Source organism: Mustela putorius, unplaced genomic scaffold, assembly GCF_011764305.1.
Source record: "Mustela putorius furo isolate JIRA1106 unplaced genomic scaffold, ASM1176430v1.1 tig00003942_pilon_pilon_pilon, whole genome shotgun sequence".
NCBI lineage: Eukaryota > Metazoa > Chordata > Mammalia > Carnivora > Mustelidae > Mustela > Mustela putorius.
Genome location: NW_025422087.1, coordinates 19,824,655 through 19,852,395, shown reverse-complemented (window position 1 = coordinate 19,852,395; position 27,741 = coordinate 19,824,655). Strand labels below are relative to the sequence as shown.

The 27,741-nt window shown below is 44.8% G+C and overlaps 1 protein-coding gene across 4 annotated transcripts; it reads left to right on the top strand.

Moving 5' to 3' along the window:
* Positions 1-26,946, top strand: LOC101678796 (quinone oxidoreductase-like protein 2). 4 transcript variants are annotated; one of them, XM_004761970.3, is made up of 10 exons: positions 1-109; positions 189-297; positions 2,568-2,664; positions 3,977-4,035; positions 4,577-4,642; positions 5,313-5,422; positions 6,833-6,914; positions 10,566-10,747; positions 13,433-13,661; positions 25,684-26,946. In XM_004761970.3, the coding sequence occupies exons 1-10, from the start codon at positions 60-62 to the stop codon at positions 25,750-25,752; spliced, it is 1,053 nt and encodes a 350-aa protein (XP_004762027.2). In that variant the 5' UTR covers positions 1-59; the 3' UTR covers positions 25,753-26,946. The 4 variants fall into 4 exon arrangements, with proteins under 4 accessions (XP_004762027.2, XP_012916630.2, XP_012916631.2 ...); XM_013061176.2 differs by having other exon boundaries at positions 6,833-6,920; XM_013061177.2 differs by lacking the exon at positions 4,577-4,642 and having other exon boundaries at positions 6,833-6,920.
* Positions 26,947-27,741: the final 795 nt, after the last annotated feature.

The window sequence follows — 27,741 nt, the reverse complement described above, 5'->3', positions numbered from 1 at the left end:
GCCGCGTTCCGCGCTTCCTGCCCCCTCGGGCCACCCCTCGCGCCGCTCTACTCCCGGCCATGGCGGCGGTGGCTCGAGGTCCGTGGCTGCCTCGGGCGTGGCTCTGCAGGTGGGGCCTCGACTCTCTCCTGAGCCCCAAAAGGCAGCCGGGGGTTCCCCCGTAACCCGCCGCTTGCTCTGTGTTACAGGAGGGCGGGGCCGGGCTGCGGCCGCCACTACCGCGCCGCGCTCTGCGCCGAGCTGAAGCAGCCCTTGGCTATCGAGGAGGTCGCCTCCCGCCCTGTCAGGCCTCATGAGGTAGGGTGGTGACGGGCCTATTCCCGGGAACCCTCCGACGCTCCCTTTCACTCTTCCCCTCGGCTGCCACACACCCACCGCGGGCTTCGGTCCTGCATGGAGTTCCCAAGTGCTCGGCTAGGGGGTGACCGGGAGCCTGGAGCGCAACTCCGCGCGGGGGCCGGAAGGGCCCTTTCGGGGTTCACAAAAAGGCCACCAGAGCTGAGGGAAGATTGCTTCCCCAAACTCAGATGTAGGCCTCTTGCGGAAGGCCCCAGAGCTGTCTGTCGCCTTAGAAACCGACAATTCTGTTTTGCACAACGACTTTGCATAACCCCTTGCAGGTTCTTAGTTTAATACACAGAAATGGACCCCGTCCTTGGCTTCCCCTTCAGTGTCAGCATTTAATGATCTGTCCTCCCTCCTCCCCCAGACCAGTCCGGTAACGTCTGTCCTATAGTTCTGAGTACGGGCCTTGTGCTCTCCTCTGGTGCAGTGCCCTGATTTGGGGTGAGATTAGTTTAGGATTGTGGGCATTTCCAGTGAAATATAGAAGTCACTCTGGCCCTGCCCGGTGACCTCCCTGGTGACACAATGTCATCTCGAATGGAGAATGAGAACCTCTGACAAGGTGAAGCAAGTAGTGAGCCTCAGCGTCGGGGACCCCTGGTGAGAGAAGGCTTGTGGCTGCAGTCCTGATGTGTCAACTTCACTAGGGGGGGTCCCTGCTGCGAAGTGGATTATTTGAATGAGCATGTGATGGCAGCCGGTCGGCTTCCTGGGATTCATGTGCTGAAAGACATTTATTCTTGAATCATCCTTGAATCTAAGGTGGAGAGGCTTGAGGCCCTACATGCACCATACATGTCAACCACTGGTGCGTCATGCACGCGGTGTGCGCAGCCTGAAGGTGGGCTCCTTAGTTCTGTTCTTCACCCAAACTCTGCCTCCTAAGGAATTAGCTCATGGGAGTTGGGTCTCTGTGAGTTTATTTGCCATCAACTCCTCATACTGTAGAATAGGGCCTGGCACATGGCAGACGCTCAAAACATCGTTGAATGGATGCATTTTGTCTCTAGAAATGTCTTCTCACCAACATGGCTTCCTCTGTCCTAAATGAGAAATGTCAGCGATTCTCTCAGCCTTCATTTTCTCCTTTTTCTCGGTCCTGTTCTCAGCCCGTCAGCATCACCTGGGGCTTGCTAAAACAGATTGCTGGACTCTGTCCCCGGAGTGTCTGATTCCCTAGGTCGGGGTGAGGCCCAAGAATTTGAATGTTTCAGTAAGTTCCCAGGTGACACTGAAGCTGCTGGTTTGGGAACCAGATTTTGAGAACCACTGGCTTACGGAGTGAAAAAGTGCTGGTTACACTGATGCAGGCCTGCCTCTGCTCTAGCATGGGCGTGAAGCATAGAAGCTGGGGATCTAGAATTGGCCTCCACAGTGATTATTGATCCTCAGAACAGCTGGTCATGTTACCCTTCTGCTTAAAATCCTTTAATGGCTTCCCACTGTTCCTACTGTGAAGACCCAGAGCCTCAGTAAAGACTACACATCCTTGGATAGTGTGGTCCCTGCTCTGTAGCCCCATCTCTTTCTCCTCTTTGCGCTCTACACTCACTGGTTTTTCTTTTGTTCTCATCACAGGGCCTTTGCACATGCCATCATGTTTGGTTGTGTTAGCTGTTCTTAGTTCAAGTATTCCTTTCTCAGAGATTTTTTTCCTGACTTCAACAAAAGGTTAAATCACCCTATTACGCATTTTCACAGCACCATATAGTTCTCTCTTTAACATTTTGTGTAGGAGTTGTAATTTAACACATAAATTATCACAATTACTTGGCTGATGTCTGTCTTCTCCCATCCAAGTACTAACCAGGCCCAACCATGCTTAGCTTTTGAGATCAGACTAGATGGAGTACATTCAGGTGGGAAGGCTGTATACAGATATCAGATATCTACCATAGTCTTAGCTTTGTAAAGGCAAGAACCTTGTGTATTTTGTCTCATCATTGCACTCGGGCACTTAATTCAGTACATGGCTTATAGCAGACATTCAGGAAATATTTTGATGCAACTGAATGAACTTTGTCTCCATAGCCATGCACCACTCTGCTTTGCTGCTATCCCCTCCACCCCATACCACTTGCCTTTTTTTCCTTAAGATCCCGCTGAACAGGGAGCCCAGCACAGGGCTTCATCCAATGACCCTGGGACCATGACCTGAGCTGAAGGCAGATGCCTAACCGACTGAGCCTCCCAGACACCTCCTGCTGCTGTTTCCTTTGCAGGTCAGAGTTGATGTCCATTTCTGTGGAGTTAATTTTGCTGACATTTTGGTCTGCCGTGGTCAGTATCAGGAAAAGCCCCAACTTCCCTTCATACCTGGTGAGTATGGAGGGGCCAAGTGACTGCTCGGGAAAGAAGCAACAGAGTTTTCAGAACCGTGTGCTACTCAGGTGTAACGCTTGGCGCTGCTTGCCTCTCTGCTGTGATGCTTCATATATGTCAGTCAGCCTCACTCCTGATGAGAAGCACAAGATTGGGAGCCCCTTGACTGTTTCGCCCCTAGTTTTATCCCCCATCTTAACATTGCACCTGGTTGGTAGTAGATGCTCAATAAAGACATTAACAATGCATAAATGAACAAATGAATTTTTATATATCATGGAGTCCTCATTGGCCCTCGTCATTTCCCTTTATTCCTTGTGAGTGCCTCAATATTGGTTTTTCACTGAGGGAGCACAGACATCTGTTTGCAGCTAAAACTCTCAGTTCTCATAAACACATTCCCAAAGAAACCTAATATCAGAGGATCAGAAAAAAGAAAAGAGTTTATACATTTCTAGCAGTCACTGTCTGATTGTAATTATGCCCAATCTGATTACATTTAGATCCTGAAAATGTGGACAAATGACTGCCTTTTGTTGTTGAAATTTAATTAAGGAGAAAGAAGTGTAGCTTATTGTGTATGTAGTATGTGTATATTTTATACAGACGTGTACTATTAAGGATACAGTGATTGCAAAATGGTTGCTCTGTTTTGGCCTTGGGGTGTTTGGTTGTGTCTCAGCGTTTGGAATCATTTTCCTCTGTTTGTATTATTTGCTGACATGCTGGATGGGGCGGGGGATGTCAGAATCAATTGAGTTACTCCTCTGGCAGCTCAAGTGGCAAATGTATGATCATTAAATTCAGAAATTTTGGAGGTGGAAGAGGAAAGAACAGACAACATCAGTTTATCCAAATTGAGCCAAGTACTGTATAAATAAATATAGTTCATGTTCTTGAGGGCCTCCTAGTCCTCAGAAACAGATCAATGCATATGGTGAACATTGTAATCAGAGTGCTGTAAGGACCCCAAGGGCCCAGTGAAGCAGGATCAGAAGTACTCGTGTACCTGTGTGATGCTTGGTGTTTTTTCCCATTCTTGAAATTTTCATTTGTCAGTTGGTAAGAATGGGACTGCTGTTGCTTTTCAGGTTCTGATCATGAAATCTTAAGTTCACTTTCCTGTGCTTTGGATGCAGTGTTCTTCCCCGAGTGGGGAGGGGTGTGTTGGGTATGGGGGAGGGGTGGGGAGGGCACTTAAGCCCTCTCAGCTCTAGAAAGTGGATAGGATGGCCTGTTGGTCAGGCTTTTCTCATCTCTGTGGTGCTGGGCTTTATAGATAACCTAGTGTTTAAACAATTTGTTTTAGGAATGGAGTTTTCTGGGACTGTACTGGAGATAGGCACCGATGTCAGCATAGTGAAAGAGGTGAGTGAGGTAAAATCGAGGGAATTGATGTATGTGTAGCCATGAGAAATGTGCTAACCTCATTTGTAGCCAAAGGGTCTTGCTTCTCTTGGCCTTTGCCAGCGGACACCAGAGGGAAACCGAGATGAAGGCGGAAGAAACTAATTCTGAATTGGAGGAAGGAAGCCAGTGGAAGTTCCTGGCTTCGTAAAACCTTTTATTTCTAAAGAAGACGGCACCTCAGTCTCTAGTTACTGAGAGGATAGAACATTCTCAAGTTTCAGCCTCTTGTGAGAAAAATTCCGGGATTCTAATTTATTTCAACTTTTTCCTCAATCTGTCCTGTCCAAACTGTGCTCATATTGTCTTGGCACCCTCATGGGGGTATTGAGAAGATGGTTGAATTATTTACTAAACATTAACTCTGAATAGATAATTAAGGCCAACCTGCAACTTACAGGGTCAGAAAGAAAGATTTTCTTTCTTTCTTTGATTAATTTGGAAAGCAGTAAATGGCAAGGCAATGTATTTGAAGAAGACCTTAATGGTATTTTCTCTTCAGGGAGATCGAGTTATTGGCGTGAGTGGCTTTAATGGTATGGCTGAAGAATGTGTCATTGACCAAAAGGTATCCCTAGCTCTCAATATGTCTGCTTGGAGATCTTTTTTTCCTCTTTTCTTTCCTTTAGCCTCCACCTAGCTCTCATTCCTTGTTACACCCCCCCCCCCCCCCCCCCCCCCGCTTTTTTGTATTTGTTTCTGAGCCAAGTACTTCTTTCTTTCAAATGCTAAAGACCTTTTCTGTATCTGAGTGACAACCCTTGCACAGAGCTTTGTGTGAACACTGAGATGAAGAAGGGCATTTTTCCCCCTGGAGCAACTGGCTGGCTGTCCGATTGGACCATGGGTAGTTTTGGTAGAAAAACTGGTCAGGGCAATGAGCTAGATATAATAGGTTTCTCCCCCACATCAAGCTTGTGAAAGAGGTGGTCCTGGGACTGGGGCCAGCCCGGGTGGTGGGGTAGGCGTGTACAGGATGTGAATGGCGGCCCTTAGTGGTGAAGAGTACACCCCCCCCCCACAGCTTTATGGAGGTAAAACGGACAGAGAACCGTCCAATTCTTGGATTTGAATTCCATCACAGCTTGCTTGGTTTTGACTTCTCTTGGGTTTTAGCTCCTGACAGGCTTGGTTCCTTCACAGATCAATCACTCAACCAAATCACAATGTTTACTGAGCAGCCTTTGTGGGCAAGTACACGTGCTTAATCCCTAAGTGACTGTTACCTCTTTTCACAGATGCTGTGGCAGATTCCAGAAAGGGCCCCCCTCCGAGAAGCTGCTGCCCTACCTGTATCTTATGGCACTGCTATTTTGGCCTTGGAGCATCGGGCACGCACTCGACCAGGGTGAGAGTCTCTATAGACAACCCAGGGCTAATGTCTCTTTCTGAGATCAGAAGTGACCAGTAAGACCTTGCCCCTTCCTCTCCCTTCTCTAACCTTTGGCTCTTGTTCAGTTGGTGTGAGGAAAGGCCAAAGGAAGGTAGTGACCTGAGATGGGGGACCAGTGTCTTAGATGGAATGACAGACTGTGAACTTGGCCAGTATGAATTTGGCGAAATAGCTGTTTCAAATCTGGCCACTCTGGAGATCACCTCCTAGAAAACCTTACATTTTCTTTTGTTGTTGTTTTTTAAAAAATGCTTTATTTAATTTATCTGAGAAAGAACGCACCTGAACAGGGGGAGAGACAGGCAGAGGGAGAGGGAGAATCAGGCTCCCCGATGAGCAGGGAGACTGGCATGGGGCTCAATCCCAGAAACTTTAAGGCAGACGCTTGATCAACTGAGCCATCACCCTGAAAACCTCACTTAAAAAAAAAAAAAAGATAGTATCTATTCCTTTGAGAGAGAGAGAGAGAAAGCATGAGAGGAGGGAGGGTCAGAGGGAGAAGCCGACTCCCTGCTGAGCAGAGAGCCCTGTGACTGGATCCTGGGACTCCAGGATCAGGACCTGAGCCAAAAGCAGGCGCTTAACCAACTGAGCCAACCAGATGCCCCAAACCTTACACTTTAGAGAGCTGGTTTATGTAAACTTGTTTCAGTCTGGTTTTAATGGAGTCCTGTGGTGTTTGTGTCTGTGAGGCGTGGTTGGGTGTGCCTAACTGGGATATTTCAAACTCAAAGATGCAGAAGTTTCCCCATTTTACCTGCAATATATGCCTCTTGCCCTTTTCAGGGCAAGAATTGCTCCAGAGAGGTGCCTTTAGGTGAGCGGGGGCCATGAGTCTCTTGCCCTTTTCAGGGCAAGAATTGCTCCAGAGAGGTGACTTTAGGTGAGCGGGGGCCATGAGTCTCTTCCATGAGGAAGAGATGTCTCCTAGAGAGAAGAAGGAATATTTTTTCCTGGGAAATCTTCAGCTGGGCCCAATTTGCACTGATCAAGCAGCCACATACGTAAGCCAGCCCCAAAGCCTAAAGAACGGGGGTCTGTGAAGGGCTGAATGAAATGGCCTTTAAGTTCTCTTCTTGCTTTTTGTTTTTTTTTTAATTTGACAGAGAGAGATCCCAAGTAGGCAGAGAGGCAGGCAGAGAGAGAGAGAGAGAGAGAGAGAGGAGGAAGCAGGCTCCCTGCAGAGCAGAGAGCCCAGTATGGGGCTCGATCCCAGGACCCCGGGATCATGACCTGAGCGGAAGGCAGAAGCTTTAACCCAGAGCCACCCCGGCGCCTCTCTCTTCTTGCTTTTAAATGTTCACGAAATCATATGATTGGATGATGTTGGAAGGTTTCTGAAGTAATGTTCATCTTTCTCTGCAGAGAAACTGTTTTAGTGACGGCAGCAGCTGGAGCCACAGGCCTGGCGGTGATAGATGTGGCAACCAACGTTCTTCAGGCTCAGGTGTTTGTATGTCGGGGTCTCTGTTTAAAAAAAAAAAAAATCATACCTCCAGTTTCCAGACATAGAATGTGTTCATTTGTTCGCTCATTAATGTCATGGGCAAGGCCCTGGGGATATAAAGTCACCCAGAGGAGGGTCTGGCCTTCTATTTGCCTGCAGACTGGTGAGGGGACATGGGAGTAGCTCCCTCATCTGTCCTGTTACTGGAACCTGGCAAGAGCCGACTTGCTTCTTGGCCTCTGCAGATTCTGTTCCTTCTACCTGTAAAGCTCTTCTGAACTGTCTCCCTCTGCACTTCAGGTCTAAACACAGATGTCACTTCTTTAGGGAAGTATTCTTTGTTCCTCAGGAGAGTTAATCTCTCTTCCCACCCCTCTCCCCCAGCTGTTTGTAGACGGTGTGCTCATCTCCTGTACTTCTCTTTCATGGTACACACCTCAGTGTGTGGTTAATCCTTTCCTTGAGTCATGATGGGATTACGGTCTCCCTCCTGCTTGACTGGAATCCCCCTGAAGGCCGGGACAGTGTCTGTTTGGCTTATTACTGTAGTCCCAGCAGCTGGCACGGTGCCTAGACCATAGTAAGCACTCAGTAACTATTTCCTGAATGAAAGAATAAAGGAAAGAAAGACCCAAATCTCTTCAGGGGCTTCACTCTGAGACTGTGGGTGTCAGATAAGGAGGGTTTCTTGGAGACCGTAGGCATTTAAAGTGACTTCGGAAAGACTGGTCGCAGTTGAATAGAGGAAGAAGGGAGGTGAAGGCCGTTTCAGTGCGGGAGGACATGTCCAAAGACAGAGACAAGGGGCATCCCAGGATTCATTCAGGGAGTTGGCAAGTAGCATCTGTGGAGCAAAGGATTTGGGCGGTGGGGAGTGGTGGAAGATAACTTTAGGGAGGTAGGCAGAGACACGATCATGAGGCACTGAAGAATTTGAATCCTTGTTGGAAGCTCTCAGGAGCCACTAAGAACTTTAAACTGGGAAGAACCGTGATCATATTTGCATTTTGCCAAGTTCATTCTGGTAGCAGTGGGGGTGCGAGATGGGGCAAAGTCAGGGACAGTCTGGAGGAAGTAGAGCAGCCTCTCGTTGCCGTCCAAGCCGGCGGTGGTGATAGTTGAGCCAGGGCACCGGAAATGAATCAAGAGAGACTAGAGTAGAAGAAAATAGAGTTTGATCCTCATCCAGTTGAAGGAACAAGGACTTTGAAATGACTCTGACTTAGGTTCAGATTCCAACACTGCCTCCAGCTTAATTGCTTCAGTTTCCTCATGGGTAAAATAAAGCTTTCCTCATACGGGGTTGTGGGGATATTGAAATTACACGTGCAGTACGCCTGCTAGAGGGCATGGCATGTTGGTAAGAATCTCTTAAAAAGGGAACCTGTTATTATTAGACATTGAGTGGGAAGAAATAAACTAGGTTAACTTGTGGATTTGCCATTTATTGCAGTTGAGAAGACAGGAGGGAATGGTGAGCTCAGTTTTGGAAGCATTAAGTGTGAGGTTTCTGGGATGCGGGCAGTTGGGATATCCAGAAGGCGCCGAGATACCCAGGTTTGGAGATAATTGGATTGTTCTGGAATTTCTTCAGGTGGCGTCTCTCCTTGCTCTCGTCACTTCTCTTTGGGAAGGACATGTGAGTTCTGAGAGCAGTCTTAGCTACCAGGAGGCTCTCCATGGAACATGAACACGTTTCATGTCAAAGTCAGGCTCTTAGCACCTCTCAGTGGGGAGACCAAAATTAGCCTCCTTGTCTAGAACCACTGATTATTTACCATTTCTAGGAAGATAAAATTGCACTATTTGTTTTGATTAGTGGTAGTAGGTTAAGTGAGAGAAAAATTCACTTCAACTCAGATACTAAAGTTAATTCAAGCTCTGTATTCTTCAGTAGCCATAATGGTTCTCAGCAAAAGCAAACAACAACAAAATAATAAACACAACTTTAAAATGTCATCATGCCACCTACTTGGAACAGGTTATTTTGAGAACAACCTGTATTTACAGCATTTCATATTGCTTTCAAAGTGACTCCACACCAATTATCTTACCCCTGCTGCTAACCCCTGGAGGTGGGTAAAGTGTTTATTATCCCTACTTCACAGATGAAGAAAGTGAGGCACCAGGGGAGACAGGGGCTTGTGGCTGGTCTCGTTGGCATCCTTGTGAGAATAGAGATTGGCATCAACTCCCTGACCCTAGGCTGATGTCTGCTCTCTGTGGCAATGTGTGAAGGTACTTGAGGGTAGCTCTCAGGTTCAAATAGTTATGGGTGAGTTTGAAGTCTTCTAAGGGCACTGATGATCTTGTGTGTTTGGATGCAAATTCCGAATGTCACCTTGGGGCCAAACTGCCCTGGTTAGTGTGTGCTATCCAGGGGTAGGGCACCTGTAGGCAGTGCTTACATGTTGGAAGCATTTCTGGAGACCCAAACCCCAGACTTCCTCACAGTATGGCCCATGGCCATCTTTGCCAGGGCAGTAAGATGGTTTTTTCCAGGCTGATGGAGTGGAAATGCATGGGCTTTGGAGTCAAGCAGTGGGCCGGGGTTTGAATGGTTGTACCACCTGCTACCATGCTAAGCCTGAGTTAATTACTTAACCTCTAGGTCTGTGTCTCCATCTATAGAATGGATGTCATTATACTTCCCCTGTAATGTTCTTATGAGGTTTAAATAGAATAAACGATGGTGTATGTGTAACAATAGATTCAATGTATCTAACATTTTGTTTTCCAAGGGCCCTTTGCACAGTATTCCATTGGTCTTTTAAAACAAAATTCTTTTAAAACAAATTTTCTTTTATGGATGAGGTAACTGAAGCTTAGGAAAGCTGGTGGGCATCGTAGAGGTTAAAAGCATGAACTCTGGAGATGGACAACCTGGGCTTGATCCCACTTCTGCTCCCATTAGCTTTGTGACCTTGAGCAAGTTACTTAAAACTTCTTCTGCTTCAGTTTTTCATCTCTAAAGTGGGGATGCTCACTGTGTGTGTATCATTGGGCTATTAGGAGGATTAAGTGAGTTATGAATATATGTAAAGCATTTAGAAGAGAAGCTGGCACATAGTAATATGTAAGTATTAGTTCTTACTAAGTCATTTGTCTTAGGTAACACTGCTCGTTAGTAGCAGAGTCATGATTTGAACTCAGGTCCTTCCAACGTCAGCATCTTCCTACTGAATCATGTTTTACCCTCCGAGAAGCTTTTCAAGATCGCGATCTAGACTGGCTACCTCTCGTTTGCACTTCTGCAACCCTCACACCCCCCCACCTTCACACTGCTGTACTTTGCTATCTTCACTCTAAGCTTGGGTATCCTCACGACTTCACTCACAGTAAGTGCTCGGAAAATGATGGTTTCAGCCCTATTTGGAGAAGACTTTCTGAGTGTCTCCTGAGTCATCTTCTAGCTAGACTCATTGGGGTTCCAGGATTCCTGGAAATGTGGACCCCATGGCCAGCCGGTGTGGGGGGCTAGTGTGCTGGTGCTGAGTGTTGGCCCTGATGTGTGGGGTTGAGGCTGATGTGAGGGCAGCAAGGTCACATTGGTTTCCTTGGTTGGTACCCTTTGGTGGGATGCTGGGTGGGTAGGGTGAGCCCCTCTTATACATATTCTGGATCATCAGAAACTTTGCGTTCTCTGTGCAGGTGATAGCTGCAACTGGAAGTGACGAGAAGTGCAAGCTGGCATTGCAGAAAGGCGCACAGTCCACTGTGAACTATAGTCAGGGCAGCCTGAAGGAGGCAGTGAGGAAGCTGGTGGGCAGTGCAGGGGTGAATGTGGCCATCGACACTGTGGGAGGAGATGTCTTTCTGGAGGCGCTCCGCAGGTGCGTGTGGTGGTCTTTCTAGAAGGGGGCTGGACCTGGGGATCTGCTGAAACTTTCCAGACCTGTCTTCCTTCTGGCCTTACATTTTTGCTGCTCACTTTTCCTGTAGGTTTCGGCATCAACGAGAACAGCTGAGTGGGAGTGTGAAAAGGAATAGAAGCAGAGGGAAAATCAGGAAATGCTTAAATATAGAAAAACAAGATATCCAACTGGAAAATATCCAGAAAATGACTGCAGACTCTCTAGCTGGCAATATTGAATGCTTTAGAAATTATGCATGTGTTAAATTCAGCTATGCTGGCCCCGATTAACTACTTTATATACGTAGTGTGGGTAATTCTTTGGATCATCATTCAGATGTTAGAATAACCTGGTCCCTAGTTCACCATGCGCCAAAGCACAGACTCTTTTGATCTTACTGGTTTCAGAAGCAGCCAGCGAGTTTTAATGGGACTGTTGTATTCACACCGGTTCTCACTCTGTTTTTAACCAGGATCTCTGGAGTGTTCCATTAATACTGGTTTTATTTCTCCTGTCATCCTGGCAAGTACAATTTTTTGATTTATCTCAGTTTAAAGCTGAAGAAACAGAAGTGGACAGAACAGTGTACCTACCCAAGGGTCCCAGTTGCTTTTCTGGCCCCTGAGCATACCTGCACCGTGCTGGGTGGTACTGTGCTCAGGGAAGCCAAGGAAGGAGGATGTTGACTCCGCGGAGAGCCAGGACAGAGAGCTGCTAACTCTCATGCCCCTCTTGCCTTTTGGGTAATGGGTAACCAATTATCACAAGTGTTACCACAAGTGCTTCTCATTTCCCTCTAAAGAAGAAAAGCAAAAAGTGAAAGCCAAACAGAGATACACATATTCTATATAAAGATGTTTACAAATTTTTAAAAAATATTTTTATTTATTTATTTATTTATTTATTTGCTAGAGCACAATCAGGGGGAGCAGTAGGCAGAGGGAGAGGGAGAAGTAGACTCCCCACTGAGCAGGGAGCCTGATGCGGGCCTGGATCAGCGCAGGACCCTGGAATCATGACCTGAGCCAAAGGCAAATTCTTAACATACTGACCCCCACACCCCCACTCCCAGTGCCCTGCTTATACCTTATTTTTATGTTTTCCTACTGAAGAATCCGAAGTGTTACAGGATGCTTCGCTCCTGCCTGTTTGTCAGGTCAAGAGGAATTCTCAGCTGGGGGTTTAATGCATGTTGCTTTTTTTTTTTTTTTTTTTTAAAGTTATGATAAAGGGCGCCTGGGTGGCTCAGTGGGTTAAGCGTCTGTCTTCAGCTCAGGTCATGATCTCAGGGTCCTGGGATCAAGCCCCAAAATTTGGCTCTCTGCTTGGCGGGGAGCCTGCTTCCCTCTCTCTCTCTGCCTGTTTCTCTGCCTACTTGTGATCTCTCATCAAATAAATAAATGAAATCTTTAAAAAAAAGATTAAAAAAAGTTATGGTGGGGTGCCTGGGTGGCTCAGTGGGTTAAGCCGCTGCCTTCGGCTCAGGTCATGATCTCAGGGTCCTGGGATCGAACCCCACATCGGGCTCTCTGCTCAGCAGGGAGCCTGCTTCCCTCTCTCTCTCTTTCTCTGCCTGCCTCTCTGCCTACTTGTGATCTCTGTCTGTCAAATAAATAAATAAAATCTTTAAAAAAAAAAAAGTTATGGTAAAAATATATGTAACTTAATACTTACCATTTTAAACATTTGTAAGTATAAAATTCAGGGGCATTAAGTACGCTCACAATGTTGTGTCCCCATCCCCAGCAAAGACTCTATTACCTGTTAAATAGTAACTGCCCTCCTCCGCCCCCACCTACCCTAATGTCTGCTTTTTATCTCTGTGAGTTAATGTAGATTGCTTTTTCTCATTCTACACATTTTATTGTGGTTGAAAAAATACATAATGTCAAATTTGCAATATTAACCACTTTTTACATTAACCATCTTTAAGTATGTAGTTCTGTAGCGTAAAGTATATTTACATTGTTGTGGCATAGATGTCTATCACTTTTTCACCTGGCAAATCTAAAATTAAACCCATTGAACCCATTAAACATCAATTCCTGTTTCTCCCTTCACCCAACCCCTGGTAAGCGCCATTTTACTTTCTGTTTCTATGAATCTGACTACTTTAGATATTTCATGTAGGTAGAATCATACAGTATTTGTCTTTTTGTGACTCGCTTATTTCATTTAGCGTAATGTCCTCAAGGTTCATCCATGTCATAGCATGTGACAGCACTTCCTTCCTGTTTAATGAACAATATTCTTTTGTATGTAGAGAACACATTTTGTTTATCCGTCTGTCGGTTGATGGCCATTTGGGTTGCTTCTCGCTCTTGGCTACAGTAGATAGGGCTGCTGTGAACGCAGGAGTGCCGCTCTCTCTCCAAGACCCTGTTTTCAGGGATTTTGGCTATAGACCTAGAGTGGCATTGCCAGATTATACAATAGTTCTAGTTTTAATTTTCTAAGAAACCTCCATACTGTTTTCCAGTTGCACCATTATACAGTCCCATGAAGAGTACATGAGGGTTCCAGTTTCTCCATATCTTCACTAATACTTGTTATGTTCTACTGTGGTGGTTGTTTTTTATAGTAGCCATTCCAGTGAGTGTGAATATTTATATGTTGCTTTTTTTTTTTTTAATAATTTCTTTTCCTTGTCCTTTCTGCCCCCAGCCTGGCGTGGGAAGGCAGGATCGTGGTGGTGGGTTTTGCTGGAGGAAACATTGCTTCTGTGCCAGCCAACCTTCTGCTCTTGAAGAATATCTCAGCCATGGGGCTGTACTGGGGCCGATACAAAGAGCAGAGCTTTCCCGTCTTCTCCAGAACCCTGTCCTCGGCTCTTCAGTATTGCCAACAAGGGCGCATCCAGCCACACATCGGAGCAGTTTTTAAACTGGAGGAGGTGAGATGCTCTTGAAGGAGGTGATGTGGCCAAACACCAGGACATAATCGGTGTCAAATGACTGGGTAGTTTCTCTCTGGCTTCCATGAATCCTCCTTTTATGGAATGAAAAGGTACAAAGGCAGTGCAGAATAATGGGGTCTCACAGGCCGTGAGGGGTTGGGATTTCACCAGGTCTTCTGAGTCGTATGGGGATCACCTCAGGCCTAGGGAGCCACCTGGGAGGCTGAATTTGCCCAGACCAGGGAGGAGCTGGATTCTGAGGGCTCTCCCTGCGTCACTTGTTTCTTAAGCAGAGGGAAGTGATGGTACTTTAGAAAATCATTTACCCGCGTTAATATGAACTGTGAACTCTGTAACACACAGTCTAAGAAGGAAGCATTTAACTTGACCTTTGATTTTAGAAAACAGACGCTTTCAAGTCCAACCAGATGATCTAAGCTGAAGTTCTGTGAACAAAACACTAAATTACACCCCGCATCCTAGGACTGTAATTCATCCATTAGTCACTGTGGTTAATTTTGTGGGCTATTCACTCCCTTTTTTCATTCCCCCCTCAGTCCCATCAATGTGGCTTAAACTTCCTCCAAAGTGTAATTGTGTGCGTGCATATGCAATATAGTTGTAAATGTCAATCTGTTAGGCATTCACTGTGAAGTCCTTTTCTTTTCCTTTTTTTGGTTTAATTTGTGTTAATGTTTAAAAACCTGTTTTGGTGACTCCCATCAGCATCGATGGGGGGGGGACATTTTGTTCATATGCAGATTACTGCCACCCGCCCCCCTCCATGCCAGACTTTGTTGCCCACCAGCCTTCCATTTTGATATTTGATGGGGGATATTCTTCTCGAATATAGTTTACTTTTTTCCTCTTTTTTTTCATATGTCAGTCCGGAGGGTTGCATCAGGTGATAAAAAGAGAACCTGTCTGGCCTTCAGAAAACTGGTCGGATACTTCCGACTACTTCCGGCTCTGCCTTCTCCCGTTGCAGCTGGGTGAAAGTCTCCTGTCCTTTCCAACCTGCCATCTCCATGTTTCCCTACAGGGAGGCCCCAGCCAGGATGTGGGCAGGTAGGGGGAGGCCTGAGCAGCCTGGGCTCTGGGACCCCCTCCACAGCGGGGGGGTCTGAGTAGCTGCACATTTTTACCTTTGCATTCATCTTTTTCTTTTGTGAAGAGGTTTGTGGCTTAAAAACTTAAAGACCACCAGATTCAAGAATTTCTGAGTCCCATTCCGTCTTGTGGCTTTTATCATGTGTCTAGTGAGCTGCGATTTGCGTTACACACGGCTCACCTACACCTGTTGAAAGAGGATGAGGACAATCAGGACAGGCGTGCAACGCTGGCTAGTCTAAACCGCCTCTTCTCCCCCACTGACCTGTCCCAGGTGCTGCTCAGGCAGGAGAGAAAGCCAGATTGGGATTATTGTTTTATTTATTTTTAAATTTTTTATTTTTTAAAAAGATTTTATTTATTTATTTGTCAGAGAGAGAGAGAGAGAGCGAGCGCACAAGCAGAGGGAGTAGCAGGCTCCTCACCGAGCAGGGAGCCTGATGCGGGACTCGATCCCAGGACTCTGGGATTATGACCTGAGCTGAAGGCAGACACTTAACTGACTGAGCCCCCCAGGCATCCCTGAATTATTGCTTTAATCACTCACGTTAATGTTCTGTCTTCTCTTAAACACGAATGAACTATAATTACTAACCTCCTGTCAGCTTCCATTTGTTCTGCTCCTTTCCAATGTGGGCTCTGCAGATGGGGTTAATCTGATTCTTCTCATTCTGCTGACCTTCCTGCTATCCCTGGGCCCTCTGATGGGGCCATTCTCCCTAACCATTTCATCTCATTCACACCCCCTCCACTTACGATTTCTCTCTCTCTCTCTTTTTCCCCATATGTCAACTATTTAAAGGAATAGGAATAGAAGTGGCAGTTCTCATGTCTTAGGTGCGTGCTGTAGGTCAAGAATGGTGCTAAGCACTTGACATGCATTTTCTCTTTTCCTCTTCATAATGCTCCCTTAAGCTATGAACCATTTTTTTTTAAAGATTTTTATTTATTTATTTGACAGAGATCACAAGTAGGCAGAGAGGCAGGCAGAGAGTGAGGAAGGGAAGCAGGCTCCTTGCTGAGCAGAGAGCCCGATGCAGGGCTCGATCCCAGGACCCTGGGATCATGACCTGAGCCAAAGGCAGAGGCTTTAACCCACTGAGCCACCCAGGTGCCCCTGAACCGTTAACACATTTTACAGAAGAAGAAATCAAGACTACCCAGTATTATGTAGTAAGTAGCAGAGCTGGAATCCAGTCCAGGTTGTTCTGACACCAGAATTGAGCTCCTTACGTCTGTGTTGGACTCTCCCCTCAAATAAGCCAGGAAATTGCTTCTTAGACACCTTCTTTTCGAGTATGAAGTTTGTCCATCCATCAGAGAATTATCTATGTGAAAGAGCTGCCTTACAGTTCAAACTGCCAGAATTCTTGAACTTTCCCAGGCACAACCAGATTCTCTCTCTCTCTCTCTCTCTCTCTATATATATATATATATATTTTAAGTGAAGATGATTAAATGAATGTATATAGTTAATTTCACTCAACCCATTAATATTTTTCATGTAAATCTGTTAACGTATGAGAAAAAATTATCAGAACCTGCCTGGACTCTGAAAATAACTGTGCATATATATACACAAATATATACATACAATAACCACGGATACCAGTGCTTCCTAGCTTTCTTTTCTCCTGAACATATGGGCTTATAGATTTGACCTTGATAGTTGATGTTAATGACTATATATATATACTTTGTTCCCTAGCCTGTCTGATAGACACGAGATATGAGCTCCCGAAGCACTCTGTGCGTTTTCTTTGTCTGCTTGTGATAGTTCAATGCCTGTCATTCCCATAGATTATAAACTTTATGTGAACAGGGGCCATGCATCTCTTTGTCTCCAGCTCCTGGCAGGTACTCGTGTATGTGTGGAATGGCTGACTGAGAGTAGAAGATGATCGTTCAGACCTCCTGAGTGCAGATCCTGGCCCTATCACTTAACTGGCTATGGGCAGATCGCTCACGTCTGTATGCTTGAGTTTCCTCATCTGTAATGGGGGCGGTTATGTACTCTGCCTACTAAGGTCGTTGTGAAGATTAAATAAGATAACACATGTAAAAGCACTTAGCAGACACTTACTATTTGTGTAAAGGAACATACCGGGCCGTTATAAATATACAGAGTTGAGATTTTTCAGGTCCCGTGAACCATAACACATTTGCATAGAACATTTCATGGGCAGGATTAGAGAGACAGTCTTTAGATTTTGAATTTTAATTAGAATTTATTATTTTCTGAAGTGTTGTATCCGTGCCCTGATGGACGGGCCATACATGAGTCCCCTGATCTGTCCAGGGGATGGTCTTATGCAGAGGCGCCAAGTCTGCTTTCTGTAGAGAGATGCTCACACATGTCTCATCCAGACATAGGACTTACACCTCAGAGATCTGAACTCGATTGTCATCTAAAAGTCAGGTGAGGTCACCACATGAATAAATTTGATAGAGAGAAATTGTTTACTTGAAGTTTCCTGAGTATATCTGTGGAATATTCTTAAAAATTAAATTACTGTCTGTGGCACCTGGGTGGCTCAGTGGGTTAAGCCTCTGCCTTCGGCTCAGGTCATGATCCCAGGGTCCTGGGATCGAGCCCTGCATGGGGTTCTCTGCTCAGCAGGGAGCCTGCTTCCTCCTCTCTCTGCCTGCCTCTCTGCCTACTTGTGATCTCTCTCTGTCCAATAAATAAATAAATAAATAATCTTAAAAAAAATTAAATTACTGTCTAAGTTTCGGGAAGGTAGGTACTAATTTGTGTTCACTCCTTCAGATCCAGTTCATGGGGCTCTCCATATCTGCCAGTGACATCCGCCCCAGGCCCTGGCCCCTTGTCACCTTTCTCTAATGATGGTTCACACCACTGATCCCTGCTGTCATACAGTCAGACTCTGTCCCCAGGGCCCATCTCCTAATACTTGTGGTCGCATGCTCTCCCTGGTGGGAGGGCTGATTCTTGGCAGGGCCTCCACTGTGCTCTTCCTCGTGGGAGCTGCTGTGGCCCTGGTGAGCAGTTCTGAGCCCAAGGACCTGTTGAAGCGCTCTGGCTTCCCCAGAAACTGGATGCGGGGGTCTGGGTAATGCAACCAGGAACTTGGTGGGGAGTTTACCCCAAGGAAGAAGGATTTGACAAATGAAAAACGAGACAAATTGCTGTCTTTGCTCCTCCTGATGGAGTATGTCAACAAGCAGCGGGCTCTCTAAGGCCCTTCTGGAGAGGTCCCCCGGAGCCATGTCTGGTTCTGGATCAGTAACACACACCTCCTTCCTTGATTCTCTTCACCTTTTCCCTCACCCTTGCTTCCCTTGGATTGCAGTGAAGCCTTAAGGCATACTTTTTTTCCCCCCCAAACATTTATTTGTTTGAGAAAGAAAGAGAAAGGGAGAGAGAGAATCCCAGGGAGAGTCCCTGCTAAGCACAGAGCCCGACCTGGGGCTTGATCCCGCAACCGTGAGGTCATGACTTGAGCTGAAATTCACAGTCAGATGCTTAACCTACTGGGCCACCCAGGTGCCTCTAGGGTGTATACTTTGACTAGGCTTTATTTTCAAGGAACCCAGGCTGACACTTAGTTTTGAAGATTTCTTTATATTGGGGTTTTATAATACGTGACTTGACTTTTTTTTAAGTTAGGTTTATTGAGCTTTTATCTACATTTAGTAAAATTCACTCCAAGCTTTGACAAACACATAAAGTCATGTAACCACCCCACTGCAATCAAGATATAGAACGTTTCCATCACTCTGAAAGGGGCCCTTGTGCCCCTTGTCACCAATCCCTGTTTCCTAGCCCACAGCCCCTAGCAACAACTGGTCTGTTTTCTCTCCTCAAAGTTTCACCTTTTCCAGAATGTCATATAAATGGACTCATACACGAGTGGTCTTTAAGGTCTAGCTTCTTTCAAACCTTGCGTAATTCTTCTGAGGCTTACACATGTCTCCCCCCCACACACACTATTTTATTTATTAGAGGGGCTCTTGGATAGCTCAGTCTTTAAGTGTCTGCCTTCTGCTCAGGTCATGATCCCAGGGTCCTATTGAGCCCCCATTGGGCTCCCTGCTTGGTGGGAATTCTGCTTCTCCCTCTCCTCCCCCTGCTTTTGTTCCCTCTCTCATTCCCTTCTCTCTTGTTTTTCTCTATCAAATAAATAAATAAATAAAATCTTAAAATTTTTATTTATTAGAGAGAGAAAGAGAGCAAGCATGAGGGGAGGAGAGGGAGAGGGAGAAACAGACTCGCTGAGCAGGGAGCCCCACATGGGGCGCAATCTGAGGACCTCAGGATCATGACCTGAGCTGAAGGCAGACACCTCTCTGACCGAGCCACCCTGGCACCCCACCCATGGTTTTGCATATGTCAGTAATTTGTTCTTTTTTTTTTTTTTAACTGCGGAAGAGTGTTTCATTGTGTGGGCGTTCCACAACTTGTTTTTTCATTTATCAATTAATAATTTGATTATTTTTAGTTTTTGGTGATTACATACAAACTTGTATAAACATTCACATTCAAGTGTTCTACAGACTTTTTTTTTAAATTTTAGGACCAGGATTTCTGCATCATGTGCTAACCATATGTTTAACTTCTAATAAGTTTGCATAGACGTATAGTGGGCTTTATTTACAGAGAAGGTTTATTCCTCCCAGTCTCCAGTGGTCCGTAGTTAACATCATTAGATAAGAATGTCTGTTTATTTTATTTTATTTTTTTTTTAAGATTTTCTTTATTTATTTGACAGATCACAAGTAGGCAGAGAGGCAGGCAGGGTGGGGGGGGGAGCAGGCTCCCTGCTGAGCAGAGAGCCCGATGCAGGGCTCAATTCCAGGACCTTGAGATCATGACCCAAGCCGAAGGCAGAGGCTCAATCCACTGAACCACTCAGGTGCCCCAAGAATGTCGGTTTAAAGGAGTTCTATGCAGAATCATACAAATGCCAGTTATCGATGCTTCTCAGGAAGAGGCACCCTTGACTGTATCCGCTGCTCTCTCTTCTTGCCTTGCTACAAGTGTTTCCCATGCCTCTCTACAACCCAGGTTTTGAAGACACGGCCACTGTTACTGCATTCCTACAAAGCATCTGGGTTTTCTATTTCTTGGCATATTCTGGGTGAGACACTGGTGCTCCAGCATGCATTTTCTTTTTGTATGCTGGGGATTTTGTTTGTAATGATTTGCTACTATTTAACGTTTAATGAACTACCAAGTGAGTTTCAGGGTGGTGGTTTTATTTTTCATCCCCACCAACAGTATTGTTGGGCACCTGCCAGAATTTCATACTGTCAGGTGGTTTTCCTTCATTTTAGCCCTTCCAGTAGGTATCTGGTGGTTTCGGATTGTGGGTTTAATTTGCATTTCTCTCTGGAATAATGATCTCGAGTATCTTTTCATATGCTTATTTGTCAGCTGTGTCTCTTTTTTGGTAAAATGCATTGACTGACTTCTCAAAGAAGATTCATATCAACTTGTAATCAGAGCAATGATATGATAAATATAATTCAGCTGGGACTGTGTATCACTAACTAAACATTTTTCCCTTTAAAAACAAGCCCACTGAGTCCAGGTGTAGTCATTCATTCATGAGTTCATTTGATTCATCAGCTTTCATGGGGTACATTCTGTATGCCAGTCAACAAAAACTAAGACTTAAGGAATTTGTTTTGTCGGGAAGCTCTCAGGACAGGGTTATGATAGGGGGAAGGGATGGTTTCTAAGGAGGCATGAGTCAGCGTCATGTATTTTGGGAGCTATAGCTTACTCCGCTGAGTCCTGCTTGATAAGCTAATTAAAAATTCCAGCAGCGGAACCCAGAACAAAAGCAATATCCTCACCCTGCCCCCAGATTCTGGGTTGCATATCCCCAGAGACAAATTTAATTATGGCTTCACCCGAGGTGGGGAGGGTTCTGGGAACAGCCTGTGGGTCTCTCTGGGGATGGGTCTGGAGCAGCCTCCCTCTCCCGGGAGAATGCAGAAGGAGTAAAATGTCCCCAGGCATCTGAATTAGCTGTCAAAAACTCCGGTCTAGGGCCCTGCAGTTCCCTTCTTAGTTTCTCACTCAGAGCCTTATCACACTTACTAAACATTCAGTTCTTTTGGTTTTTTTCCCCAAAGATTTCATCTATTCATTTGACAGAGACCACAGCAGGCAGAGAGAGAGGGGAAAAGCAGGCCCCCTGCCGAGCAGAGAGCCCCATGAGAGCCCAGGACCCTGGGATCATGACCTGAGCCGAAGGCAGAGGCTTTAACCCACTGAGCCACCCAGGCAAAAAAACTTATGCTTTCCCCCATTGTTATCTTTCAGAGAAGTGAGGTAAATGTGTGCTGCATTTTTATAAATATTTATATGCAAAATGATTAAAAAGAAGCTCTAGCATTGAAAGGGACAACTTTCTTTTTATGTCAAGATTTACTTGTTAGGAGATTGCTCATTTCTCTAGGATGCCAGGTAAAAGAAGTATCATTCTCTCGAGTCATGCTTGCTTTCCCGAGTATTTTCTGTCGTAGAGCTGTGACAGATCTCTGGAAACAAGGGGCTTCGAACTGACAGGAAGAGATGCTGCAGCTGTGAGTCACCTGAGCTGTGCCTCCGAGTGAGGGGATTGATGGTGATCGACAGGGCAGGGATGCGTATTTCAAAACATGCATCTTAGACCTCTACCCCCTCCTTTGAGTAGGTCTAAATTTGCATGGACTGGAAAGGTCTCTGTAAGGCACAAAGAACCGCAAGGCAGAGGTTTTTGAAAACAGGGATTTTGTGCTGCAGAGAATCGATTTGTTTGACTGATTGATGGGTTTCTCTGCTTATTTTTATTTAATTACTTTTTTCTATGCTTTGGGGGAAGGATTTCAAGGGGGAAGGGCTGGTTATCCATATTTCTTATTTCAGCGCACATTTGCATTGTTGGACCATCCTTTGTTTCTTCCTCGGTGTATTTCTGGAGTCCGCATTTCCCGATTCCCGTTATCCTCGCTGCCCACTACCGTCCTTCCCTCTTTCTCCTCTCGTCAGACTCACTCTCTGTAGTGCGTTTGGTACATGTCCTTGGATTTATATGTCCTTGTAAAACATACATTTTTTTGTATGCTCATTTCTTTTCTTTTTTTTTTTTTTTTTAAGATTTTATTTATTTGACAGAGAGAGAGAAATCCCAAGTAGGCAGAGAGGCAGGCAGAGAGAGAGAGGGGAGGAAGCAGGCTCCCTGCGGAGCAGAGAGCCCGATGCGGGGCTCGATCCCAGGACCCTGAGATCATGACCTGAGCCCAAGGCAGAGGCTTTAACCCACTGAGCCACCCAGGTGCCCCTATGCTCGTTTATTTTCAAGTTACACAAATAAATAACAACAGAGGGTTGTGCTGTAGGCCTTATTCTATTTCTTCATTTCTCACTCAGTGCTGTCTTTTTGAGACCCACCTCTGTTGCTGCTGCTGTTTCCAGTTCATTGCTTCCCACTGTTGCCAAGGGGGCCGTGGTGTGCCCCTGCCGTGGTTTATACCTCTGCTTCCCAGTGATGCACGCTGGGGTTGACCTGTTTCCCTGCCACCGTAATAGGCACTAGCGTCTACAGTCTCACCGTTGGGACTTGTGCAAAGTTGCTTTGGGAGTATTTTCCCGGAGGTAAGGTTGTCGGGTCACACGATGTATGCATACTTAATTTGACAGCCAAGTGCTCTCCAGGATGACTTGATCAGTTTATGGCCCCTGCCAGCAGTGCCAGGGTACGTGCCAATTCTTTTTTCACCACCCTGTTGCTACATAGCATTGTTCTACTTTCTGATTTTTGCCAAACCAATAGGCATTAAGTGGCATGTTATTATTTTAATTTGCATTTCCCTGATTTCTAATCAATGTAAGCTTCTCGTTATAGATTTGGTAAACATTCGAGTTTAGCAATTTAAACCCTTCATGCAGTTTTCTGCAGGGCTTCCTGCCTCTTTCTTATTCATTTGCAAAAGTTCCTTGTGTAATCTGTCATTTGCAGATTTTAATGTGTGTATGGATCACCTGGGGATCTTGTTAAGATGCAGATTATGATTCACTGAAGGTGGAAGGGGGCTCAAGATTGTGATTTCCTTTTTTTTTTTTTTGCTAGAGATTTTCTTTATTTATTTGACAGACAGAGATCACAAGTAGGCAGAGAGGCAGGCAGAGAGAGAGGAGGAAGCAGGTGCCCCACTGAGCAGAGAGCCCGATGTGGGGCTCGATCCCAGGACCCTGAGACCATGACCTGAGCTGAAGGCAGATGCTTAACCCACTGAGCCATCCAGGTGCCCCAACATTGTGGATTTCTAATAAGCTCCCAGATAATGCAGAAACCTATGGTCCTTGAACCACCCTGTGAGTAGCAAGGTTCTGGACGTTAGTTTGAGACTTTGGAAAACTCTGTCCTTCCGAATTTGTCATTTCTCTATCACCCTTGTCTCGATTTAATGTAATCAAAAACATTGATATTTTGCCTTGTGGGTTAGTGCTATTTGGGACATGTTTAAAAAGTTCTTTTTCCTATCTGGGCCACAGTGATCTTCTCTATTTTTCTCTACTAACTTTTTTCCTATTTTTAAAGATTTATTTATTTGAAAGAGAGAGAGCACTCATGAGCAGGGGGAGGGGCAGAACGAGAGCGAGAGAGAAAATCTCAAGCAGACTCTCAACTGAGCATGGACCCCAATGCAGGGCTCGATCCCAGGACCTGTTTGTGACCTGAGCTGAAATCAACAGTTGGCTGCTTCACCGAGTAAGCCACCCAGGGGCTCCTCTCCACTAACATTATACTTGTATTTTACACTTAAGGATTTAATCCATCTTAAGTTACCTCTGTATTAGATATAAATTAGGTAACCAATTTTTATTTTTCCCCTTTTAGTAAGCTAGTTATCCTGGACCAAATAGTTAATTGTTTCTCCATTTATTTGTCGTGCTACCTTCAAGTTCCCAGATACACTCTGCTTTCTCTTCTGTTTCTTCAGTTCAGATTTCTGTTCCTATAATAATATCATATTGTTTTTTATCTTTATAGCTTTGAAGTATGTTTTAATATCTGGAAGTGTCACTCTTCCACCTTAGTTTTTAAAATTTGATTTAGTTTTTTTGTGAATCTTTATCCTTTTAGGTAAATTTTGTGTTTTTTTTTTTAAAAAAAGATTATTTATTTGAGAGAAAGAGAAATAGCGAGAGAGAGAGAGCACACAAGCAGGGGATGGGGAGGGGAGAGGAGGAAGCAGACTCCGCGCCAAGCAAGGAGCCCAGTGTGGGGCTCCATCCCAGGACCCTGGGATCTTGACCTGAGCCAAAGGCAGACGCTTAACCCACTGAGCCACCCAGGCGCCCCTGCATTGGCTTTTTAGATTAATTTGGGGACGTATTGATATTTTTATAATGTTGTCTTATTTCATAAACAGGGTCGTATTACCATTTATTCAGATCCTTCATGTTTTAAAGTAGATTTTAAAGTTTTTCTCCATAAAGTCTTGTGGATCATTCTTAGTTATGCTAATTATAGTACTTTACTGTTTCTGTTGCCTTTGAGAAGACAATTTTATTTTTATTTTTATTTTATTTCTGTTACATTTCCTAGCAGGGAGCCCGATGTGGGACTCAATCCCGGGACCCTGGGATCATGACCTGAGCTGAAGGCAGATGCTTAACCGACTGAGCCACCCAGGCGTCCCTTATTGTTGAGTTTTAAGACTTCTTTGTATATTTTATTTTATTTTATTTATTTTTTTTTTTTAAAGATTTTATTTATTTATTTGTCAGAGAGAGAGCGCGAGCGAAAGCGAGCACAGGCAGACAGAGTGGAAGGCAGAGTCAGAGGGAGAAGCAGGCTCCCTGCGGAGCAAGGAGCCCGATGTGGGACTCGATCCCAGGACGCTGGGATCATGACCTGAGCCGAAGGCAGCTGCTTAACCAACTGAGCCACCCAGGCGTCCCTTCTTTGTATATTTTAGATACAAGTTCTTTATGAGGCATGCATTTTACAAAGATTTTTCTCCCAGACTGTGGCTTGTCTTCTCATTCTCCTGAGGGTTTTTTGCAGAGCAGAAGTTTGTAATTTTATGATGTCCAACTTACCAGTTTTTTTCTTTTATGGATCATGCTTTGGTTCTCACTGCCAGATCCAACGTGATGTGGACTTTTTTTTCTATTTTCTTCTGAAACTTTTATAGCTTTGCCTTTTACATATAGGTGTAAGATTCATTTTGAGTTAATTTTTGTGAAAGGTGTAGGGAGAACATCTTGATTCATTTCTTGTGTTTATGGATGTTTAGTAAGTTCTAGCACCATTTCTTGAAAAGGCTGTCCTTTCTCCATTGAATTCCCTTTGCTCTTTTGTTAAGGATCAGTTGCCTGTATTTGGTTGGGTCTGTTTTTGGACTCCAATCTGTTCTATTGATCCGTTTATCTGTTCTTTCACCAGTATCACATTGTCTTGATTACTGTGGCTTCTTCTTTATTTATGTTTTATAACCTTGTACTTCTAGAAAAATAGGATTTGAGATAGATTGCAATTTTGGTTACTCTGGAAACAGGACAATTTTAATAAAAAGATAAAAATTGCATCATATTAAACTATCGATTCTTCTGGCAGGGGCTATATTCTTTCAAAAACTAGAACACACAGAAGTATTACCATAGAGTGTGGACAGCCCTGAGGACTTTTTACCTGGTATCCTTTATCTGACAACATTGAAAACCATACTTGAGACAGAAATATTCCAAGATTGGGTTATTCTTAAATATTATGTTTCCCCTTTGAGTTTGTGGTGATTAATTATTTAGTTAGTATTGCATAGTCAGCTCTATATAGTTCATTGGAGACAGTCTTAATATTTGAACTATTTTAAGACTCAAACTACCAGCCACTATTTGTTGAAATATGCAAGTGTGACCACATTTTTTTTTTTTTTAATTTTTTAGGTCAATGATGCCTTCCTTCATGTGATACAGCGCAAATCCATGGGCAAGGTGCTTATCTCCCTTAAATAAATCCTCACCTCAGGAGTCAACTCAGCACGTCCAAATCCAAACTCATCATCTCTCCAAAAAACCTCATTTCCTTCCTGTGCTTCTAAGTGTTACCACTTTCCTTATTAATCTGCATTCAAAATCTTTGAGGGTCGCCTTTGATTCTGTTTTCTTATTCCTCTTAATTAGTGTGACATATGCTTTATTGCCCTAACTTGGATGTCTTTGGGAGTGAAAGAATGCTATTAGTAGTTAAACCAGGAAGGCAGATGTGCCAAGCAAAGTGGGATGTATGGTCATCCTGTTCAGAAAGCATCAGTGCCCTGGTTCTGTTGTCCCCACCTCTAAGATAGCTCTGACCTCTGTATCCTCTTTCCATTCTGCCTAATTATGTCTCATCTGCTAATTTCAGTAACTTCCTCACTGGCTTTCCCACCTTTAAACTACCCCCACGCCTCCATCCTTTTGATACACTGTTCCCATGGTGACCTTTCCAAAGTACAGCTATGTCTTTGTTTTTACTCAAAACCTGCAATGGCTTCCCATTGTCTACCTGGCGGAGTTCAGACTCTTCGAGCTAGCATTCTTTAATGTCCTTGATTTTGCCCCGCTCTGCTTTATGTTACATCCCTCTGGCCCCTCCGTCTGCACTTACATTTCCTGCCAACCCTCCTTTGCTCTGCTCCAACAGTTTCCTCTACTCCCTTACCTCTGTCAAACATAAGCCCTCCTGACCTCCAGGACTGACCTCTGCCATGAATGAGGCTGTCACCTCAGGAGGGTGGTCATTTCTTCCTTTCCACCTTCCTGTAGCTTTCCCCCCAGGATTTTTCACATTCTGCCTTGCACCCAAGAGAACAGCTGGTCTAGTAGAATGAACACAGCATTTCACATCTAAGATGTGGGTTTGAATCCCAGTCTTGCCACTTTGGAGGTGGTTACTGAAAGTTCGCAAGACTTCCTTTTCTCACTGTAAAGCAGATGTTACAATATCTACCCCGTAATGATGCCATGAGCAATACGTGCAGTGACTGGGCAAAGTTCCTGGTGCATGGTGAGCTATCAGTGGATGCTATCTCCTTTACTTCTTTCTTTCCTCCGTTCCCAATGTTCCTCGAGAGCAGGTACCATGTCTGAATCACCTTGGTACTCTCACAATTCCTAGCACCCTGAGTCACCCTTATTAAATACTCAATAAATGGAATTGATTCTGAATTATCTGCAAGTCTAAATTGTGGGAATAAGTAAGTAAGTAAGAATACATCACCTTGGTAACCACCCAAACGTCCATCAGCAGGTAAGTGGGTGCACAGAATATGGTAACACCCAAACCATAGATTGTTATCCGGTCTGAAAAAGAAAGGATGTTCTGACACACGCTACAACAGAGGTGAACCTTGAAGACACTATGCTAAGTGACATAAGCCAGTCACAAAAGGACAAAGATGGTATGATTCCACTCATAGGAGATACTGAGATGACTCAAAGAGATAGAAAGTAGAATGGTGGTTGCCAGGGACTGGGAGAGGACACAATGGGGAGTTATTGTTTAGTGAGAACAGAGGTTCAGTTTGGGAAGATGAAAAAATTTTTGAGATGGATGGTGGTGACGGTTGCGTGAGTATGGATATGCTTAATGTCACTGAACTGTCCATTTAAAAATGGTTAAGGAGGCGCCTGGGTGGCTCAGTGGGTTAAAGCCTCTCCCTTCTGCTCAGGTCATGAGCCCAGGGTCCTGGGATCGAGCCCCACATCGGGCTCCCTGCTCAGTGGGGAGCCTGCTTCCTCCTCTCTCTCTGCCTGCCTCTCTGACTACTTGTGATCTCTATCTGTCAAATAAATAAATAAAATCTTTTTTAAAAATGGTTAAAATCATAGTTTTTTAAAAAATATTTTATTTATTTATTTGACAGAGAAAGATCACAGGGAGAGAGGCAGGCAGAGAGAAATGGGGAAGGAGGCTCCCCACTGAATAGAGAGCCAGATGCAGGGCTCAATCCCAGGACCCTG